The following is a 20,658-nucleotide window of genomic DNA, read 5'->3' as shown; positions in this document are numbered from 1 at the left end:
ACGGTTAGGGTTAATTAAAAATATTTTAAAAATTGCAATTAAAATTTGCATAAAACAGACAAAAGAACTTAATAAAAAATGAAATTACACATACAGCTTTTAAAAAAAATGAAACAGAAAATTCTAATAATCAATTGCAGTTTAAAAATTAAATATATATAAAAAAAATTGCAATTAAATTTTGCATAAAAAAGACAAAATAAATAAATAAAAAAAATGAAATTACATATACAGCTTATCATAAAAAATAAACAAAAAATATACTAATCAATTGCAATTTAAAAATTAAATATATTAAAAAATCGCAAATAAATTTTGCATAAAAAAGACAAAATAAAAAAAAATTACAAAAATGAAATGGCATATACAGCTTATAAAAAATAATTAAGCCTTGCACATCGCTCTCTAAACTTATTCCCGCTATGGGAAAATATGAACAGGCCTTTAGTAAACCAACGCCACATCTTCTTCAGTAATATTTAGTTATTTTTATTCTACAAACTGCATTTCTGATTTCGAGGGACTGTCCCTAAATTTGGATCAATGTCCCTTTGTCCCTCTTTCTCCCTCATTTTGGTCTTATATATATATAGCTGTATATAAAATGCACTTTTTATCTCTCAAAAAGTGTTTCCCAGTGCTAAACCTTTCATCTGATTTCTAAATTGCTTCAAAAGCCAATATAAAGGAATAGTAGTGGTTAAAAAAAAAAAAAAAGCACTTGTGGATTTAACTGTTTTTTACAATTCTCCTTTAAGGGGGCGTGACAAGGGGTGTGTCCTATGCCTGCATACTTTTGCTGATAGGTGTCCCTCATTCCCATCTCAAAAAGTTGGGAGGTATGAAACTGGTCGCCCTATGTTGAGCACAATGCACAAGCCCACAGCTGTGCGCTGCTGTCAGCTATGAGCGGCGGGGCCGCGCACAGGGGCGGGCTCAGTGTCAGCTATGAGCGGCGGGGACGCGCACGGGGGCGGGCTCAGTGTCAGCTATGAGCGGCGGGGCCGCGCACAGGGGCAGGCTCAGTGTCAGCTATGAGCGGCGGGGCCGCGCACAGGGGCGGGCTCAGTGTCAGCAGTCGCCTGCATTCAGCTTCCGGTGTTTTATCCCAGTCCTATCACGTGGCGGAAGCAGGTCACGTGATGCGGGTCAGCTGAGTTGCACCAACATGGTAGCTGTGTAAGAGTAGAGCGGAGTGTTGTGTAATGCGAGGTTGATTGTTGTCGGTGTGATCCGGGATGAACGGCCCTGTGAGCTGCACCGGGGAGGAGGCGGTGTGGGAGAGACCATGGAGCCTGGAGGAGATCAGGAGGAGCAGTCACAGCTGGTCACTGGGGGCCGATGCCGGGGTGAGTGCTGTGTGCCTGGACTACACCTCATCACTGCTCTCTAGTCAGTCAGAAGAAAGCTATTTTTATACAAATGGAACACTTTCATAAAATAAACACTAACATGTTCCCAGTGAGGTCTGCAGAGCATTGCACCTGTGTATCAGTGTATCGTGGGTGGAAGGCATTGTATACATCCCAGGTGCAGGTCAATGGACCGCCAGCGCGGTGACATCACAGCACATGCTATATCTGCTGGTCCCTCTGAATGTAAAACCACTGATTGCTTTGCGTCTCATCTTTGGCGCTATATATACCGATTAGCCGGAGCATTCAAGTAGAGCAATAGGCAAAACTTTTTTTTTCATTTTGGATAACGCAAGGGAGGGTTATAACCCCTTTCAGATTTTTTTGCTATCTGTAAGGATGAGCTCAGGCGTGTTCGCATGGAACACGTGCAGAGTCCGCCAGGAAGTCGGCGCAGCGCTGCGTTAATCACAGGCAGTGAGACATTGCCCCGATTTGTGGCTGCAGAGACCAGGCAATGTCTCACTGCTTGTGATTAGCGCAGCGCTGCGCTGACTTCCTGGTGGACTCTGCATGTGTTCCATGCGAACACGCCTGAGCTCATCCCTAGCCATCTGTGCCCCATTGCAGGGATTTCCCTTCACTTCCTGTCCCAAAGCCGACCAGGAAGTGAGAGGAAATCCCTGGAAATTAAGTGAACCCCCCCCCGGTCACCGGAATTAGTGTTTTCATTGGAAAATTTCTTCTTTCTTACTTTTCTGGGGACAACTCAATGTTTGAGTTTTTACTTTCAATTTAGAAGTGCACTATTCTAGATAAAATGAAAATCACAATTTATTTTTTTTGCTTAGAATTAAGATCACGATTCGCGGCGTAATATCTTTCACATTATACAATAAATGGTCTAACATTACTGTGTTTTTTTTTTATTCATTATAGTGTATTTTTTCCCCAAAAAGTTGCATTTGAAAGAACACTGTACAAATACAGTGTGACATAAAATATTGCAACAACCACTATTTTATTCTTTAGCATCTCTGCTAAAAAAAAAAAAAAAAAATATATATATATATATATATATATATATATATATATATATATATATATATATATATATATATATATGTGTATATGTGTGTTCTAAGTAATTTTTTTTATAAAAAAAATGGTGATTTTAACTTGTAAGCAACAAGTGTCAAAAAAAAAAATGTATTCTCCGTACACACGATCCGAATATCGTACGACCATTTTCGGTTAATAATCGCAAGTAGAAATTGAATAACAAAATAAAGTCACAAATTCTCGTACGATGGAAAAAAAAAAATAAGAAGTGATGTCATGTGTTGTGATGTATTCAGGGGCGGATCCAGAGCATAGTCTCGGGAGGGGCACTGCTGGAAAATATGTTTTTTTGGGGGGCAATTTATCGGGGAAATGGCTGGTATTGTCGCTTCAATCATCACGGCACCATGGTTGTTATGGTGTCAGGATGATTGAAGCGTATTATTTCTATTATTATATTGTAATATAAAAATAAATGGTTCAACTCACCATAATGCAGAATCAGTGGGAGCCCTGAGGGTGTCACTTTCCACGTCACTTGCCACACACTGCACATTGTCACTTGTTACCAAATGCCTATTGTCACTTTCCACGTCACCTGCCACACATTGTGGATTGTCACTTGCCACGTCACTTGCCACACATTACGGATTGTCACTTGCCACACGTTGCAGATTGTCACTTGCCACGTCGCCTGCCACACATTGTGGATTGTCACTTGCCACGTCGCCTGCCACACATTGTGGATTGTCACTTGTCACGTCGCCTGCCACACATTGTGGATTTTCACTTGCCACTTCGCCTGCCACACATTGTGGATTTTCACTTGCCACGTCGCCTGCCACACATTGTGGATTGTCACTTGCCACGTCATCTGCCACACACTGCAGATTGTCACTTGCCATGTCGCCTGCCACACGTTGCGGATTGTTCCCAGAATGAAATTAGGCAGCAGAGAGATAATGTAGTCTCTCTGCTGCCCACTGCTTCCCGCACAGTGAGGGCGGAACTGCAGAGATGCAGGGAAGTGAGAGATGATGTCATCTCCCCTGCTCGAACACTGAGCCGCCCAGCTGTCCCAACCTCACCCATCCGCGCTGTCACCAGCTGAGCTGCCCGCCCGGAACAACACCCGCGGAACCGCTCGAGGGCTGTCACCCATGGAGCCTCCGGCCCAGAATGACACCCGCGGAACTGCCCGCGGGCTGTCACCCATGGAGCCTCCCGGCTCCCGCCCGGAACGACACCCGCGGGCTGTCACCCGCGGAGCTGACCGCCTGATCACCCGCGGAGCCACCCGCATTCTCGGAGGGGGCAATTGCCCTGTTGCCCCCTCCCTGGATCCGCCCCTGGATGTATTTGTATTGTATTTTCGGACGACAACTATACTGACTAAAGGAAAATCATACGAGGAAAAATTTCCGTGTATGTCCGATCGAATATCGGATGAACGGTTGTGATCGGCTGTCGAAAGTAATGTACACACGATCCGAAAATCGAATGATCCTTCCTCGGATGACCGTTTTTGTATGATATTCGGATCATGTGTACGGGCCATAAGTCTTTAACCTCTTGCCGACCAGCCGCCGTTTAGCGCGGCTGTGCAAACCACTGTAGGTGTACGTCTGCCACTTTAAGAGGTATAGGGGGCACGTGCGTGCCGTGACACCAGAGCCGATGCGCATGGCCGGAGATGTCCACCAACCACCCACGATCTGTGTGTGTAAACCGATTCCCATTCTGACAGGGAGGAGAGAGAGAGAGAGATCTGTTGTCCTAGTGATTAGGAACAGCGATCTCTCTCCTCCAGTCACTACACTACCCCCCCCCCCCCCAGTTAGAAGCATCTCCTTAGGATGCACTTAACCCCTTGATCGCCACCTAGTGTTAACCCCTTCCCTGCCAGTGAAATCTATATATTCAGTGGCTATTTTTAGTGCTCAGTGCTCTATAAATGTCACTGGTCCCAAAAAAGTGTCAAGTGTCCGATCTGTCTGGCGCAATGTTGCAGTCCCGCTAAAAAACAGTCAATATACGCTTTATTGTGATTTTTACCAAAAATATGTAAAATACATATTTGCCTAAACTGATGAATATTTTTTATTTTTTTTTTATTTGGATATTTATTATAGCAAAAAGTAAGATATTGATTTTTTTTTTTTTTTTCACAATTGTCAATCTTTTTGTTTATAGTGCAAAAAATAAAAACCGCAGGAGGTGATCAAATACCACCAAAAGAAAGCTCTATTTGTGGGGAAAAAAAAAACAGACATCAATTTTGTTTGGGTACATTGTCGCGCAATTGTTTTCGGTAAAAAAAAAAATCACAATAAGCGTATATTGATTGGTTTACACAAAAGTTATAGTGCCTACAAAATAGGGTATATATTTATGGCATTTTTATTATTATTTTTTTTTTTTATTAATTTTTTTATTGGGACTGAGATATTGATGCAGACAAATTGGACACCTTTGACACAATTTTGGAACGATTGTCAATTATGCAGCGATCAGTGCTATAAAAATGCACTAATTACTGTATAAATGTCACTGACAGGATTTAACACTAGGGGGCGATCAAGGGGTTAACTGTCTTCACTCACTGTGTTCTAACTGAAGGGGGGTATGGGACTGTCTAGGGCAGATGAAAGATTGTGGTTCATACTTTGTATGAACACATGATCAGTCTCTTCTCCCCTGAAAGAACTGGGATCTATATCGCAGGTGTCGGGAGGTCATCGCGCCCACCGAGCACTTGCATCGGCTCTGGCGTCGAGCCGCGGGCACGCGCGCTCTTCATAGTGGCCATAATGGGAAGCAGTGTAAGGTAATTTGCCATGCCAACCTGCCACCGCAAACTGCGGCTTCTGGTCGGCATGTGGTTAATGTATAATTTATTAAGGTATATGACTGAATAACTTTTATATAACGCTACATATGCCAATTAAATAGCCTCACATGCCACCCACCTGCATGTATCCCTTCCTTGCATATGTCGCCCCCTTCAGCAAAACTCTGGAATTGGTGGTTGGGTGCCGGAGCTCAGTGGGCAGAGTTGTGATGTCACAAGACTCCCCACCGACCTCTACACTCTCCTACTCTCTTATTCCTGCATTTGGGGAGTAACATCCAGTCAAAACTCAGGAAAGGCACCACATGACTTCAGCAGGCCCAATCATGCTGAGGTGTGGAGCAGCCAATCCTGGGAGAGCTGGAGAAGAAAGGAGGGATGTGAAGCTGGAATTGTAACTCTCTCTCATGCCATTCATGAGATAAAGAAAGTAGATGTTGGTCACAGCAATGTAAATATAAGAGGATTGCTCAGCGCTGGATTAAGTCTTTGTGGCAAGACAGGGCACAGATGACTTGACATCCTCTACTTTACCAGGTAGAAGTCTTCATTAAAAAATTTTTTTCAGGTTTACATCCACTTTAAGTGGTTAAAGTGGCCTCATTTGCAGACCTAAGTTCATCCTTTTGATCTAAAAGAACCGAATGATATAATATTTTTTTATCTCTCAGCGCTGAGCAATGTTGTGATAAACTTTTCTGTCTGCTTTATTTTTTTTCACAGCTGTGAGCAGAGAACGGCTTAGCATTTATTAAATGGATCATGGAAATGCTGGATTAAGATCGCGTGGGGGGGGGGGGGGGTTAAATCGAGATTGCAATTTTTATTTTACGAATAATCATTCCGCTCTAATTTCAATGATAATGGTAAACAGAACAAATGGAGAGAGTGCAAAACAAAACCAAAGAAATTCCAAGCCTAATTTACCGACCAGCCTGCTAACCAACTGTATTGTCCCGTCTAACAGTATGGGTTAAAAACGGGCTTAGTTTTCACACATTTGCAAATACTAGGGATGCACCGAATGGGTTTTTTGGTGCCGAGACCGATACCGAAAATGAAAAATACACTAGGCCGAAAACCGATACCGAAACAGCACCGAAACCGAAAATGGCTTTTTTATATATATATATATATATATATATATATATATATATATATATAAAATTGCCTTATAGTATTATTCATTATAGTATTCATATTCAACTGAATCATTAATTTTATGAATAAAAGAATAGTCCAGTAATGGAAAATAACAGTACTTTAATAAAGCAACCCAAATAAATTGGACAGTGGACACAGAAGATAAAATCATAAAATCAAATAAAATACAAAATTAAATGATAAATTACTACCGCATATCCTGCAGTGTAGACTGCAGTCAGTGCACATTGAACCATAACAACAAAATAAATAAAAAAAATGAAATAATATAAAAATAAAATGACTAAGTCTAAGAAGACTTAATGTCTTAGACTTAGACTTTATTAATTTTCAACTTAAACCAGAAGAACTAGTAGTAATTCAGTTATCTCTCCCTAAGGTGTCAGCGGCTGCATGTGCGATAAAAGTGTATGTATGTAGCTGCGGGTTACATACACAGTCATACAGTAGACCACACTGTTTTCCGGCCCCCGGGTATGAGCAGAGACAGCCTGGAACACAGTCTACAGTCTGGTCTACAGCAGCGGTGCTCGGGCAATCACAGCAAGCAATGTAGACTAGTCTGTTTCTGGAAGTCTCTGCCCATATCTGGAACACAGTGTATAGTACTGGAATATGTAGACAGCCACAGATACAGGACATACAGTTTTGCACATGCAGCGGGGCTGAAAGCTTGGGGAGAGAGAGATATAGTTTGGCCCAACAGCAGCAAACTATGTATGATGTGTGTGTACAGTACTAAAACTGGAGATCTCTTAAATTGAAGAAGTGCAAAAAACTGTAGAACTACTACAGTGAACAAACAACTAATGGCAGTATGGTACAACTAGACAACTGGAACATACTGGTAGTCAGTCATACTATGTTGTATGTTCCAATTGTCCAATAGCACAGTCCAATGCCAATTCATTTACTATGTTCAACAACATGGTAAAGGAATTGGTCTATGCTACGGATTTATAAATCTATTTCAGTATAAGTGGCAGATTTTGCTTTAAGAACAAAAGTTGCTCCGCTTTCTCACAGGAGAGACGGTTTCTCTTCTCGTCAAGAATATGAGATGCTAGACTGAATAGTCTCTCACTCTCTGTACTGGTGCTTGGGGAAGATTAATATCTGCGTGCAATCTGTGCAAGCAAAGGAAAACGTTGTTTGTTGATGCGCCAGTACACAAGGGGATTGTCACTTCTGGCGATAGGCTGTTCAGCTAAATAAATGTCCAGCTGTTGGGTAGCTGCACTTGTTGCACTGCTATGGACCGGGTGCATTCATGTAAAATTTCTTCAAACATATCAGATATGGAAGGAGCGTGTTCCTCTTCACTTGTATGCAACCGTTTCTTCTCACTTTCCTCTGTGCTACACCTCAAAACTCCTTCACCGGATGCTTCCACCACCTTCATTTGTGCCTGTATCATTTCCCGTGCACGCTGCTTTTTCTCAACATTAAAATAATGCTCTTTAAATCGAGGATCTAGAACTGTTGCAATGCAGTACAGAGGGTTGGACTCGGTGTCTTGAAACCGGTTGGTAACAGCCTCCAGTAGAGGTGGTTTTAGCTGTTTTTACGCCATGGTCTGTTTCTATCTCTTTTCCTAGCAGACGCTTCAGTGCGGCAATCAAGGGAATAACTTCAGAAATGGAAGCATTAGTTGAGCTTATTTCTTTTGTTAACTGTTCAAATGGAGATAGAAGAGACAAACTATTTTCAACTAACATCCACTGATGTGCACTCAATGTTGCCGGCAGCTCGTAATCTGCAATGCATGCAGCTAAAACACGCTTTTGTTCAAAAAGACTTTGCAGCATATAGTAGGTGCTGTTCCAACAAGTGGCTACATCTTGCTGCAGTCGTTTCGGTGGCATTCCAAACTGTATCTGCAAAGCTTGTAATCTGGAATAAGCAAGCGGAGAATGCTTAAAGTGACCCACAATTTTTCTTCCTTTTGATACAATATCAGATATGGTGCGCTGACTCAGCAATCCTTCATTCACAGCCAATTGCAGCGTGTGTGCCATACACGGTATGCTTTTAAGTTCACTGTCCTCCATTGCCTTTGCCATGTTCCGAGCATTATCTCGTACAATCAAACGCACTTTAGACTTCTCAATGTGCCAAGTGTCAAGCATGGATTTTAAAGTGTCAGCTATTGCTGCTGCAGTATGTGATCCAACAAACTCACGTGCGTTAAGTAGGATGTTTTGCAATTGAAATTTGTCATCTATCCACTGCGCTGTCAGGCTAAGCATGCTCGTTGGACTGACGTCTGAACTCCAAATGTCGGTAGTAAAACTGATTGCTATGATGTCGGTAGTCATGAGCTCTTGAACGTGTTTTCTAACACTGCAAAACAATTCAGGTAGACAGGTATCTGCAAAGTAGCGTCTGCTTGGTAGTGAGTAACGCGGCTCAATATGTTGCATGAGCCTACGGAATCCAATGTCCTCCACAACAGAGAATGGCTGGTCGTCTAATGCAATAAATTCCATAATTTTATCTGTTATGGCACGAGGTTTGGGACTGTCACTTGCAAATTTTTTAACCTTTTCAAAGACCATGGCCACAGATGGTGTTGAGCCTGAGTCACTTTTTGGAAGTGGCACTGTTTTCTTGTAATCTGAATGCTGAACTGGATGTCGTGTTTTCAGATGGTGTATCAAACCTGTTGTTGAAAAATGCCTTGGCACTGTACCCCCTCTTGAAATTTCTGCTGAGCAAAGACTACAGATTGCAAATTTGGGGTCTTTATCAGAAACTTTAAAATATTTCCACACTGCAGACATGGTCCACCTTTGCTGGTAGCGCAGAATAATAGCATAGAATGATCTATAGTGGGAGTGAAATCTGAGGGGGAAAAGGAAAAAAAAGGACGAAATTAATTTTAAAGCTAAACCCCAGGAGGCAGCTTTAAAAAATAACAAACGATCACTTTTTTTTTTAAACGCTGCAGCTCTTGCCATGCAAGGTAGTTAATAATATGTCTGCACTGCAGTACATCTCCTGACTTGTACCAAAAAGATAATATAATTGCACTGATTAAATTTCATTGCAAATGGAATGGATTGCTTGCATGCAAATTGCAATTGCATGCTATATTTAATTTTTTTTGCGCTATTCTGCAGTATAATATACTATAACTTCATGTGCTTGTTGTTGTACAATAAAATATATAATATATATATATATAGTTGTTAAATATAATATATTATATTGCGTACGGTCATGTTTTAAAAAATCATGTGCTTGCTGTCATGTCAGTGTGCTATACTATACCAAAATGACAAATTCAATGATAACAAGGGCATACATTTTATAGTATACTAGACTAGTACTACAGAATAAATGGCATGCCATTCCATTTCAAATCAATTTTATATAACTTTTTTTTTTTTTTTTTGCTACGTCACGATGTACTGTAAGACATATTTAATTAATACCATACTGCATGGCACAAAAGGCACAAAGGCGTAAGTAATACATGTTGTTTGACTGCTATGACAGTTTCAGTAGTATAGTAAAATAAATTGGCTGGATTGTTTGGCAGTTTAAGGCAATGCATTGCTCACCGGCGAATAGTAGTAATGGTAGCCACCCAGGAGGGACAGTGCCCACTGTTGTACTTCAGTATGTGCAGCCCTCTATGAAGGCGTCTCTCGGGTCCCAGCAGCGTCTCTCGGGTCCCAGCAGCGTCTCTCGGGTCCCAGCAGCGTCTCTCGGGTCCCAGCAGCGTCTCTCGGGTCCCAGCAGCGTCTCTCGGGTCCCAGCAGCGTCTCTCGGGTCCCAGCAGCGTCTCTCGGGTCCCAGGTCCCAGCAGCGTCTCTCGGGTCCCGGGTCCCAGGTCCCAGCAGCGTCTCTCGGGTCCCAGCAGCGTCTCTCGGGTCCCAGGTCCCAGCAGCGTTTCTCGGGTCCCAGCAGCGTCTCTCGGGTCCCAGGTCCCAGCAGCGTCTCTCGGGTCCCAGCAGCGTCTCTCGGGTCCCAGGTCCCAGCAGCGTCTCACAAGCACGAGGAGCGTCCGCGGGGAAGGTGCCAGCGTCTCAGCAGGGAACGTGCTTACGAGAGCGGCGTCTTATCCGCGAGGAACGTGCAAGCCACCCACAGAACGAGTGATGTCATCCGAAGTTTCTCCCACCGCTACTGCGCATGCGAGATTTTTGGCGCCATTATCGGCAAGAATTCTCTTTCGGCAAAATGCCGAAAAGGCCATTTTCGGCCGATATGTTTCGGCGGACGAAATTTCGGTGCATCCCTAGCAAATACATGCAAAAGCTATAGACCCCATCAAGGCATGCCTTTAAGAAAGGGTGAGCTCCCTCCAGGCTCACCTGCCCTCTCCCTATCCATTATAATACATGTGCTTATATTGTGGAGGCTTTCAAATTTAGTTGGAAATACAGAAAATATCAGGGGGCTTTGACGGGTCTCTGTAGCTTACTCTGTACTTACAAATGTATGCAAACTAAACCCCTGTTTTTAACGCATACTGTTTGGAAAATTTGGTTGGTTAGAAGGCTGGTTGGTAAGTTGAGCCAGGAATTTTCTTTTGTTTTGCATGTGTTGCTCTTTGCTGCAATGGCCAGTTATAGGGGAGGGCAGTGGTCACTTGTTTGTACTGTTGAAATAGAGAGGGTGGCCCAGACGGCAATAAAAACTGACAGGTTTTCTAATCCCTCTCTACTTTCTCCAAATCTAAAAAAAAAAAAGATTTTGCCTTTAGTTATAGTTGTAGACCATTGATGGGTTAAGTGTATATTAATAAAAAAAAAAAAAAAAAAAAAATTAATAAATCCGAGCACAAGATCTAAGGGACTTTGGCACGGGCCAAGTCATAATGTCTAGACAACTGTGTTAGCGCAACTCCAACACCGCAGCTCTTGTGGGATGTTCCCGTTCTTCAATGGTCAGAACCTTCGAAAGCGGATCCAAGGAAGGCGAGCAAGGGAACCAGAGACAGGGTCATGGGCGGATGAGGCTCTTTGATACACATGGGGAGCGAAGGCTTGCTCATTCAGTCCAATCCAATAGAAGAGCTACTGGAGCTCAAATTGCTGAAAAACGTAATGCCTGGTTCCAATAGAAAGGTGTCAGAACACACAGTGCATCACAATTTGTTGTGTATGGGCTGCATAGCCATGGACTGGTCAGGGTGCCCGTGCTTACCTCTGCCCATAGCCAAAAGGGCCCACAATGGGTACACGAGCCTCCTAACTGGATCACAGAGCAATGGAAGAAGGTGGCCTGGATTAACACAACAAGTTTGAGTTGTTGACTTGTCCTCCAAATTCTCCAGATCTCAATCCAATCAAGCATCCGTGAGATGTGCTGGAAAAACAAATCTGATCCATAGAGGCCCTCACAACTTAAAGAATCTTCTACTAATGGCTTGGTGCCAGATACCACAGCATACCTTAAGAGGTCTAGTGGAGTCCATGGATAGATACATAGGTACATAGATCATCATACTCCTTTACGACATACCACAATGTCACTAGAGATGAGTTTGGGTGTCCTCTGATCACACCTCCTATCCAAACTTCCACTGTTTGCGCTGTTTTCTAGTCCAGCTGCATGTCGGGTCATTATTCCTCCTGCACCACACATATACAAAGGGGTGGGATGCTGGTGATTTCACTGCCCTTTTATGGACACCCTGCCCATATTTTGTTAATGACATTGGCTAAATATGGACATGTGACCATATAAGGGCACTGACATCACTAGCTTCCCTCCTCTTTTGTATACTTGTGCCACAGGTAACCCAGGACAGTACCTGATTGGCCTTAACGGGAGCATGACCTTTCATTTTAGAGATGAGTTTGGAGGATGCAAAAGGTCAACGTAATTGTTACATGTGACCTCATGCACACTGGGAATTTAGCACCTGTGCATGAGATCCTGGCGTTTTCATTCAGGGAGAAGGCTCAGGCACTCCGCTGCTAGAAACTTGTAAACCTCTATGAGCCGCTGAATGCTGTGATACTAACTCTTATGGTATTATCCCCTATGTCTGTCTGTGTTATTACCACTTTATGCACTATCAAGCCATAACGTCTATCAACCTCTCATAGGGTTTTACAGACTGCAGGCAGCATAACTGGATGGTGCGCATGTGCCTTCTGCCTGCATGAAAACACCAGGATCTCATCTATGGGATAAATGCCAAGTATAGACGAGACATATAGCACATGGTATATGAAATCGCCACAAAAATCTAGCATTTAACTTCCCCTGGTATATGTCAGGTCCTTAACTAGATGCCGACCGCCGGCTGTCAAATGACGGCCAGGCGGCGCACCTATTGTGGCGGGAGGCCGTCATATGACGGCCTCCCGTTTTAAACAGGGAATGCGCGCGATCGTACGCGTGCATCCCTGTTTCTTCGGTGGCGGCGTGTCACGGAGACACCGCTCGCCACCGAAGGGGGTGAACAGCCATTCGTTATGGCTGTTTACCACGTGATCGGCTGTGATGAAGTCACGGCCGATCACAGATGGTCACACCCCGAACGTGCACGGCACATGCGCGCGATCGCGCTGCGCGTGCACGTCGGTGGCGGCGTGTTCCCCGGGAACACTGCTAGTCACCGACGCTGGTAAACAGCCATTGGCCGGCTGTTTACCCACGTGATCGGCTGTGATCCTTTCACAGCCGATCACTAAAATGTAAACAAACCGCGGTAACGGGATGCTACCGGGTTCTCCTCCTCACACACCGATCGTGTGTGAGGAGGAGATCATACTGATTGCCCCCCCCAATACTGAGATCATACTGATTGCCCCCCCCCCCCCCCAATAAAGAGGACCTGTCACCACCCCTCATAGTACCTGTCAATCACAGTCCATCAGAGTACCTGTCCCGGCCCATCAGGGTACCCGAGTACCTGTCCCGGCCCATCAGGGTACCCGAGTACCTGTCCCGGCCCATCAGGGTACCCGAGTACCTGTCCCGGCCCATCAGGGTACCCGTCACCAGGCCATCAGAGTGCCCGTCACCAGGCCATCAGAGTGCCCGTCACCAGGCCATCAGAGTGCCCGTCACCAGGCCATCAGAGTGCCCGAGTACCTATTTGCAGCCCATGTCTCATAGAATATACGTTGGGGTGTTTGCTTTCCAAAATGGGGTAATTTCACTGTCCTGTGGTCCAGGACCTTCAAAAGTGTGATGGGTAGGAATGAAATGAGATGTGTCATTTATGCTCCTAGAACGCCTGAACGTACTACTTCAATGTTCGGCCTCTTTATGTGGCCAGGCTGTGAAAAAATCCTACATATGTGGTATCGCCATACTCGGGAGGAGTAGCAGAATGTATTTTGGGGTGTAATTTTTGCTATATACATGCTATGTGTTAGAAATATCTTATAAATTGACAATTTTGTGTAAAAAAAAAAAAAAAATGCGTTTTAATTTTTTTCCACATATTCCAAAAACTTCTGGAAAAAAATTAACCATTCAAAAGACTCATTATTCCTCACAGATTATACGTTGGGGTGTTTGCTTTCCAAAATGGGGTCATTTTATGGGAAATTCCATTGTCCTGGTACTCCAGGGACTTCAAAAGTGTAATAGGTGGTTGAGAAATGAGATTTCATTTTTGCTCGTAGAACGTCTGAAGGTACTACATCAATGTTGGTGCTCTGTATGTGGCCAGGCTGTGTAAAAGTCTCACACATGTGGTATCGCCGTACTCGGGAAGAGTAGCAGAATGTATTTTGGGGTGTAATTTGTTGTATGCATATGCTGTGTGTGAGAAATAACCTGATAATATGACAATTTAGTAAAAAAAAATAAAAAATCTTCATTTTGCAAAGAATTGTGGGAAAAAATGACAACTTAAAAAAACTCACCATGCTACTTACTTAATACCTTGGGATGTCTACTTTGTAAAAAGGGGTCATTTGGGGGGTATTTGTACTTTCCTGACTTGTTAGCGTCTCAAGAAATGAGGTACACCTGATGTACTGAAGGCCTGATCAGAAGTGATCAATTTTCAGTGATTGGCACCAGTTTGTAGACTCTATAACTTTCACAAAGACCAAATAATATATACTAATGTGGGTTATTTTTACCAAAGATATGTAGCAGTATAAATTTTGGCCAAAATTTATGAAGAAAAATTACTAATTAGCAAAAATTTATGACAGAAACGAAGAAAAAGGCATTTTTTTCACAAAATTTACGTTTTATTTTATTTATAGCACAAAAAATAAAAAACCCCCTAGTGATTAAATACCACTAAAAGAAAGCTCTATTTGTGTGGAAGAAAGGACGCAAGTTTCATATGGATACAGTGTTGGGTGACTGAGTAATTGTCATTCAAACTGTGAGAGCGCTGAAAGCTGAAAATTGGTCTGGTCAGGAAGGGGGTGTAACTGCACTGTATTGAGGTGGTTAATATAGCCACTAACCTGTTCCCAACATCTGCATGCCTATAATGCTGCAGGTGGGCTTTACCACTGAGCTATCACATATATACATCCATGAGGAATGGCTTTCCTGTGCTGAGAGTGTACTCTCTGCATTAGAGCTGCCACGACGCGTCGACGTAATCGACTACGTCAACTAAGAAAATACGTCGAAGGACATTCTGGGCGTCGATGCGTCACAGTGGTGGCAGTGCTTAATATCTAGAGCTGCCCTCCGTGCCGCCGTCCCCCTCTCTTCTCTTCTCCCCCGCCGTCCCCCTCTCTTCTCCCCTTCCATGCCGCCGTCCCTAGGGGTGCAACGGATCGTCACAGATCCGTGATCCGAGCGCGCATGCCACGATCCGTGGAGCAGAGACCGCGGCTTCGGCCTAGCTCCGAAAGCGGCGGCCATCTTTCTACACCCAGGCGTTTACAATATGATCGCTCTGACGGAGCGATCACTTGTAAACAAACCGGCGTCATGTCTCTCTCTCCCCTCTCTGTACTGATCTGTGCAGTGGAGGGGAGAGGTCGGATGGAAGCAGCCATCCCTCCATACCCAGCCAATACTCTGCCTGCCAAATACTCTGCCAGCCTCTGCAAAGCAATACTCTGCTGCAAAGCAATACTCTGCTGCAAAACAATACAATACTCTGCCCGCCAATACTTTGCCAGCCAATACAATACTCTGCCCGCCAATACTTTGCCAGCCAATATAATACTCTGCCCGCCAATACTCTGCCAGTCAATACAGTACAATACTCTGCCCGCCAATACTCTGCCAGCCAATACAATATAATACTCTGCCCGCCAATACTATTCCAGCCAATACAATACTCTGCCAGCCAATACTCTGCCAGCCAATACAATACAATACTCGGCCCACCAATACTCTGCCAGCCAATACAATACTCTGCCAGCCAATACAATACAATACTCTGCCAGCCAATACAATACAATACTCTGCCAGCCAATACAATACAATACTCTGCCAGCCAATACAATACAATACTCTGCCAGCCAATACAATACTCTGCCCGCCAATACAATACTCTGCCCGCCAATACAATACTCTGCCCGCCAATACAATACTCTGCCCGCCAATACAATACTCTGCCCGCCAATACAATACTCTGCCCGCCAATACAATACTCTGCCCGCCAATACAATACTCTGCCCGCCAATACAATACAATACAATACTCTGCCCGCCAATACAATACAATACAATACAATACTCTGCCCGCCAATACAATACAATACTCTGCCCGCCAATACTCTCAAGGTTATCCAAAGAATTAATTATCTAAATAAAAAAAAAAACACTAGATTCATTAAAAAATAATCGATAGATTAGTCGACAGACAAATTAATCGTTAGTTGCAGCTCTACTCTGCATACTTCCAGCACAGTAACTAAACTGTCCAGGATCATTAACAATGACTCCTCAGTGTACACAAAATTGTATGTGTGTTTAGATATATACACATCTCGGAATGCGAGCAACATGGTTAATGAGCGTTTCGCAATGCAAGCTGTTGTGTGTTGTGTTTTTTATATATATATATATATATAAATCCTGACTCCTGTTTGCGAGTGTTATCTTATAAAATGAGCAGACTTCAATCCTCTGCAGTGTGCAATATTGCATTTGGCCAGAGGTGCGGGGCGCTGGTGACACTCGGAGCCGCTCAGAAATACTCCGTTTCCGAGGCTTTCCGAATGCATCCAAGTGGTCTCCCCGGTGCGCCCCCCCCCCCATCATCTCTGGCCACAGGCGGTACTGCATACAATAGAAGTCAATGTGGAACGAATTATCTTCGTTTCCATTGACTTTTATGGGGAAACTCGCTTTTACATGCGAGTGCTTTGGATTACAACCATTCTCCTGGAACGGATTATGCTCGTAATCCAAGGTTCTGCTGATTATATACACATACTCACAAAGTTTAAAGCACTTCTATATATGTATAAAGTGCAAATAATTATTGTGCTAACCTGTGAGGAAAAGAAAATAAAGCAGCTACATACGAATGTGAATAAAATTCGTAAAATGGAGAAATGTGAAAATGTACCGCTCAAAGTGAAAAACCAGTAATGATGAAAAAACTGTGACAACTCAAATCTATAACATTCAGAGTCCCAATCAGTGAATGAATAAAAAAACAAGTCCCAGGTAGGTCAGTCTAAACGGAAGATGTAATCCACCCCGGCCGAATAGTTGTTCTCATGTGGGACCAGATGGTAGGTTGAGTATATACGACATCTAAGCAAGTGTGACATCCAATGTAAAATGAGATTAAATACTCTTACTGGAACCAGGGGACCAAGATGTCAGCGACACCAGGTCAGTCAGGCATGGGTATACAAATCAACAGATCCATGGGAACGTTCCAAGAGGTCCAGGACGGTCCAAACGTCCATCAATGGTCTCAATGTTACTGGCAGCTACTGAGAAGTTGTCAACCAGTTGGAAGGGCCAAAAAAAAACTCACATCCAGGAAGATATGTAAAGAAAAAAGGGGCTTCCAATGGTGTAGGTCAAAAATATATGTTTTTTTTATTTATAAAAAAACAGCACAGAGGATAAAATGTGATCACAAATAAAAGCAATATGGGGAGCAGTGAAACCAAGCCCAATGTGTTTTGGACTAGGAAAGTGGGGGAAAACACTGTGCTATGACAAAATAAAAACAAAAAAGAGCAGCTGCCAACACTTAAAACAAACAAAGTTCAACAGTCAAAGGGTAAAAAATAGTGTAGCGCTTCTATAATAGTGAGTGTGGTCAACACATACAAAAAGAATTTCTATATGAAGTAAATGGTCATATGGGGAAGTCCATATTGTATGAAACAAAGTCCAATTGGAATTAATAAACACTTCCTGATGCAGGGATGGTTAGACCATTTCAAGGAAGATAGAGATCTTGCTAAACAGATATGCCCAAGTAAATCAGCTTGTCTGTAGACATTAGAAAGGTAGATAAATACTCTTACCAACTGCGTTGGACTCACACGGTCATATGACAGTTGAGTCAAAAAGGCTTGGGGTCACAACCTAGGACCAAAGGGTGGATCGATGAGGATCTGTCGAGCTGGTGAGGGAAACTCCAACCAACTGTATACCGAGCGATATGTCTCACGAATGGAGCATCAGGATGATTTCTTATCCAGCTCGAACACAGCACGATCAACACAGGTACCCCGGTCGCCCCAAAGATAGGGTGAGAGATGTTATGGGTATTAGGCCAAAAAAGAAAAAGGAAAAAAAGAGCTCCACATGGTGCGGGTCAGACGGTATTAAACGGCAAATTTATTTAAAAGTCAAAAAAATATATAAAATTTTTTTTTTATGACTTAGTGATCACAAGAAATTGAATAAAAAATGAAAATAAAAGCAATGTAGGGTGCCAACGGCTAGCCCAACGCGTTTCGACATAAATGTCTTCAACAGGGGCATGATGGAACCCACCACATTGCTAACAAATTTATGGAGTGTCTGAGACAGTTCCGCCTACAAAAGGGGGCGGAGACTTTAATCTGAGACAACCCTTTACAGATGAAATAAACAATCGTGTCAGACAGAGGGAAAGACTTAAACACAGTGTGCAGATTCATATATCAATCTGTCATCTATATGCGACAATAACCTCTCATACAGATACTCAAGTTGCATTTAACAACAACACAAGATAAATAGAAAATAACAATGACAATAAACATATCTCATGCATTGGTCCCGTCTGTGCCTCCTTAGGCATCTATGTCCAGAGGGCACCAGTGCTGAAATATTGCACAAACAGTGTTGAATCAAGCTCATAAACATAGCTGTCAAACATGAAATATTACCACCGCATGTGCTGGATTACACATCTGTCACCTATAAAGCTTTACTCACAGTTATGTTATATCAAGGTGGGTCTGTATATGTCAGAGTGGCAATGTCCAATAATACTCAATCATTATATAAGTTTGTATGGATCTCAGTGACTTGATATCAATATGCAGCCGCAGACTGTGTATATGTTGCCATGGTAACTATTCGTACGTATATTACACTTTAAGGGAACTCCGATCACGTGACGGAATTGCGTCATGACGTATGGCTCGTGCGTGACGCCTCAACCAATCACTAGTCTGCACATTGCATCATCATGAGAGGCGGTGTTAGAAGAGACGTGCGTCTCTCACACCACGAGGCCAGAAGCGCACACGTCAAAGCATCACATGGTGTGTCGTAAGGTCATGGAGGAGGGGCATGCAAGCTTCGCGCCACTTAGCCGCGTCATGTACGCCTGCTACCACGAGGCGTGACGCGCGGCGTCATCCCATCATTCAAGGCGGCCGGAACCCGCGACGTAATCACGTCGCGTCATGCGTCATGATGCATAGCATCATCTCTCTACCTGAGACGAACGGAGCGAGCGCGTGACGCGACTACGTCACGTCGAAAAACACGCCCGGCCAGAACGGAACCATGGCAACCCGTCCCCCGATGCGTGGGAACCGTCGTCATGGAGAAAGAGACGCCACAAAAAAGGAAGAGATCCCAGATTCTACATTGGGACTGACGATAAATCATAAGTGAATTATGTCAAAATAAAGTGAAAGATAAATGAAACAAGAGGATAGCCCAATTATGTAAAGTCTATTTTTAAACCTACAAAAAGGACTAACATTGTAAGATGTAGACGCCAAGGGCACATAAGCCTCAAAGAGGGCAAAGTTAAATTGGCCCAAAAATGAGGCATGCACAACAAGGGCGCAAACTGTGTAGAACGGCCAAATAGAAAAGTTGGATTTATTTGTATATTTCCCAAAGCGATACTGTACTTGCCCTAAATCACATAAGGCTCAGGGGAAAATGCAATATCGCCCGTGGGCACACGTATCTGTAGTATAACGTTGGGCAGAAATTCAAAAACGTATTGGAAGAACTTTCAAATAGGCTGTAAATTTAAATGTAGATGAGTCACATATAGACTCAAAAAATATCAAAAGTGTGCAATGCATGTTCAAAAAAATATATAGAAAAAATGAAAAAATAAAAAATTGGTGGAAATGTAGTGTAGAAAACTATAACAGAATTAAGCTTGATTAATAAAGCTGTTGATGTCCCAGTCTGTGTTCATGCCATGGGGGGAGTAGCACCTCAATTCGTAAATCCAAAACGTCTCGAGGCGCGACACCCCCCGAAGGCAGGAATCTCCCCTCCAGCTTGGAACAAATTTGTCTATGATCTGAAAGCGTGTGCCTGTAGGGTCTCTGTTGTGTTGTTCAAGGTAGTGTCTCGGGACGGTATGTTTGTCACAGCCTTTTTTGATTTTACTGAGGTGTTCATTAACTCTGATTGAAAAATTGCGAATGGTGCGACCGACATATTGCTTGTTGCAAGGGCATGTGATCAGATAAACTATATATCTAGTGGTGCAAGTGGTGAAGTGTTTCATGGAATACCTACGTAGGGTGGCTGTGGATGTAAAAGAGTCACTCCTCCTTTTACCCAACATGTTGTGTATGCAGACATTGCATTTTCTACAGGGGAAATATCCCTTGCTCTGTGGGAAAAACTGGATAGGTCTAGGGATGTCTATTACGTTAGGGGAGATATCACTTTGTATCGATCGAGCTCCCCTATAGATAATTCCTGCTTTCTCAGGGATTGTTCCTCCCAGAATTTTATCACTGCATAATACCTTCCAGTGCCTGTTAATAATCTTCTTTATCTCGTTATGTTGTGTAGAGAAAGTGGTGAAAAAAGACCATTTAAATTTGTCATTTGTTTTTATTTTGGGTTTCTTTTGAACAAGGGAAGACCTGTCTGTCTG

At 43.2% G+C, this 20,658-nt stretch overlaps 1 protein-coding gene across 2 annotated transcripts in view; it reads left to right on the top strand.

Annotated features, from left to right (window-relative positions):
- The first annotated feature begins 1,099 nt into the window (after positions 1–1,099).
- Positions 1,100–20,658, top strand: part of WASHC2C (WASH complex subunit 2C) — a 146,968-nt gene continuing 127,409 nt past the window's right edge. For both annotated transcript variants that reach the window (XM_077454384.1, XM_077454383.1), the window contains exon 1: positions 1,100–1,349. In XM_077454384.1, the coding sequence (XP_077310510.1) occupies positions 1,239–1,349 (111 nt within the window). In that variant the 5' untranslated portion in view covers positions 1,100–1,238. The remainder of the gene's footprint in view (positions 1,350–20,658) is intronic.

The sequence above is a fragment of the Lithobates pipiens genome, unplaced genomic scaffold (assembly GCF_037356315.1).
Source record: "Lithobates pipiens isolate NorthernLeopardFrog02 unplaced genomic scaffold, aLitPip1_a1.2 Scaffold_25, whole genome shotgun sequence".
NCBI lineage: Eukaryota > Metazoa > Chordata > Amphibia > Anura > Ranidae > Lithobates > Lithobates pipiens.
Note: the sequence above shows the minus strand (reverse complement) of the source record. Positions and strands in the feature narration are given on the sequence as shown.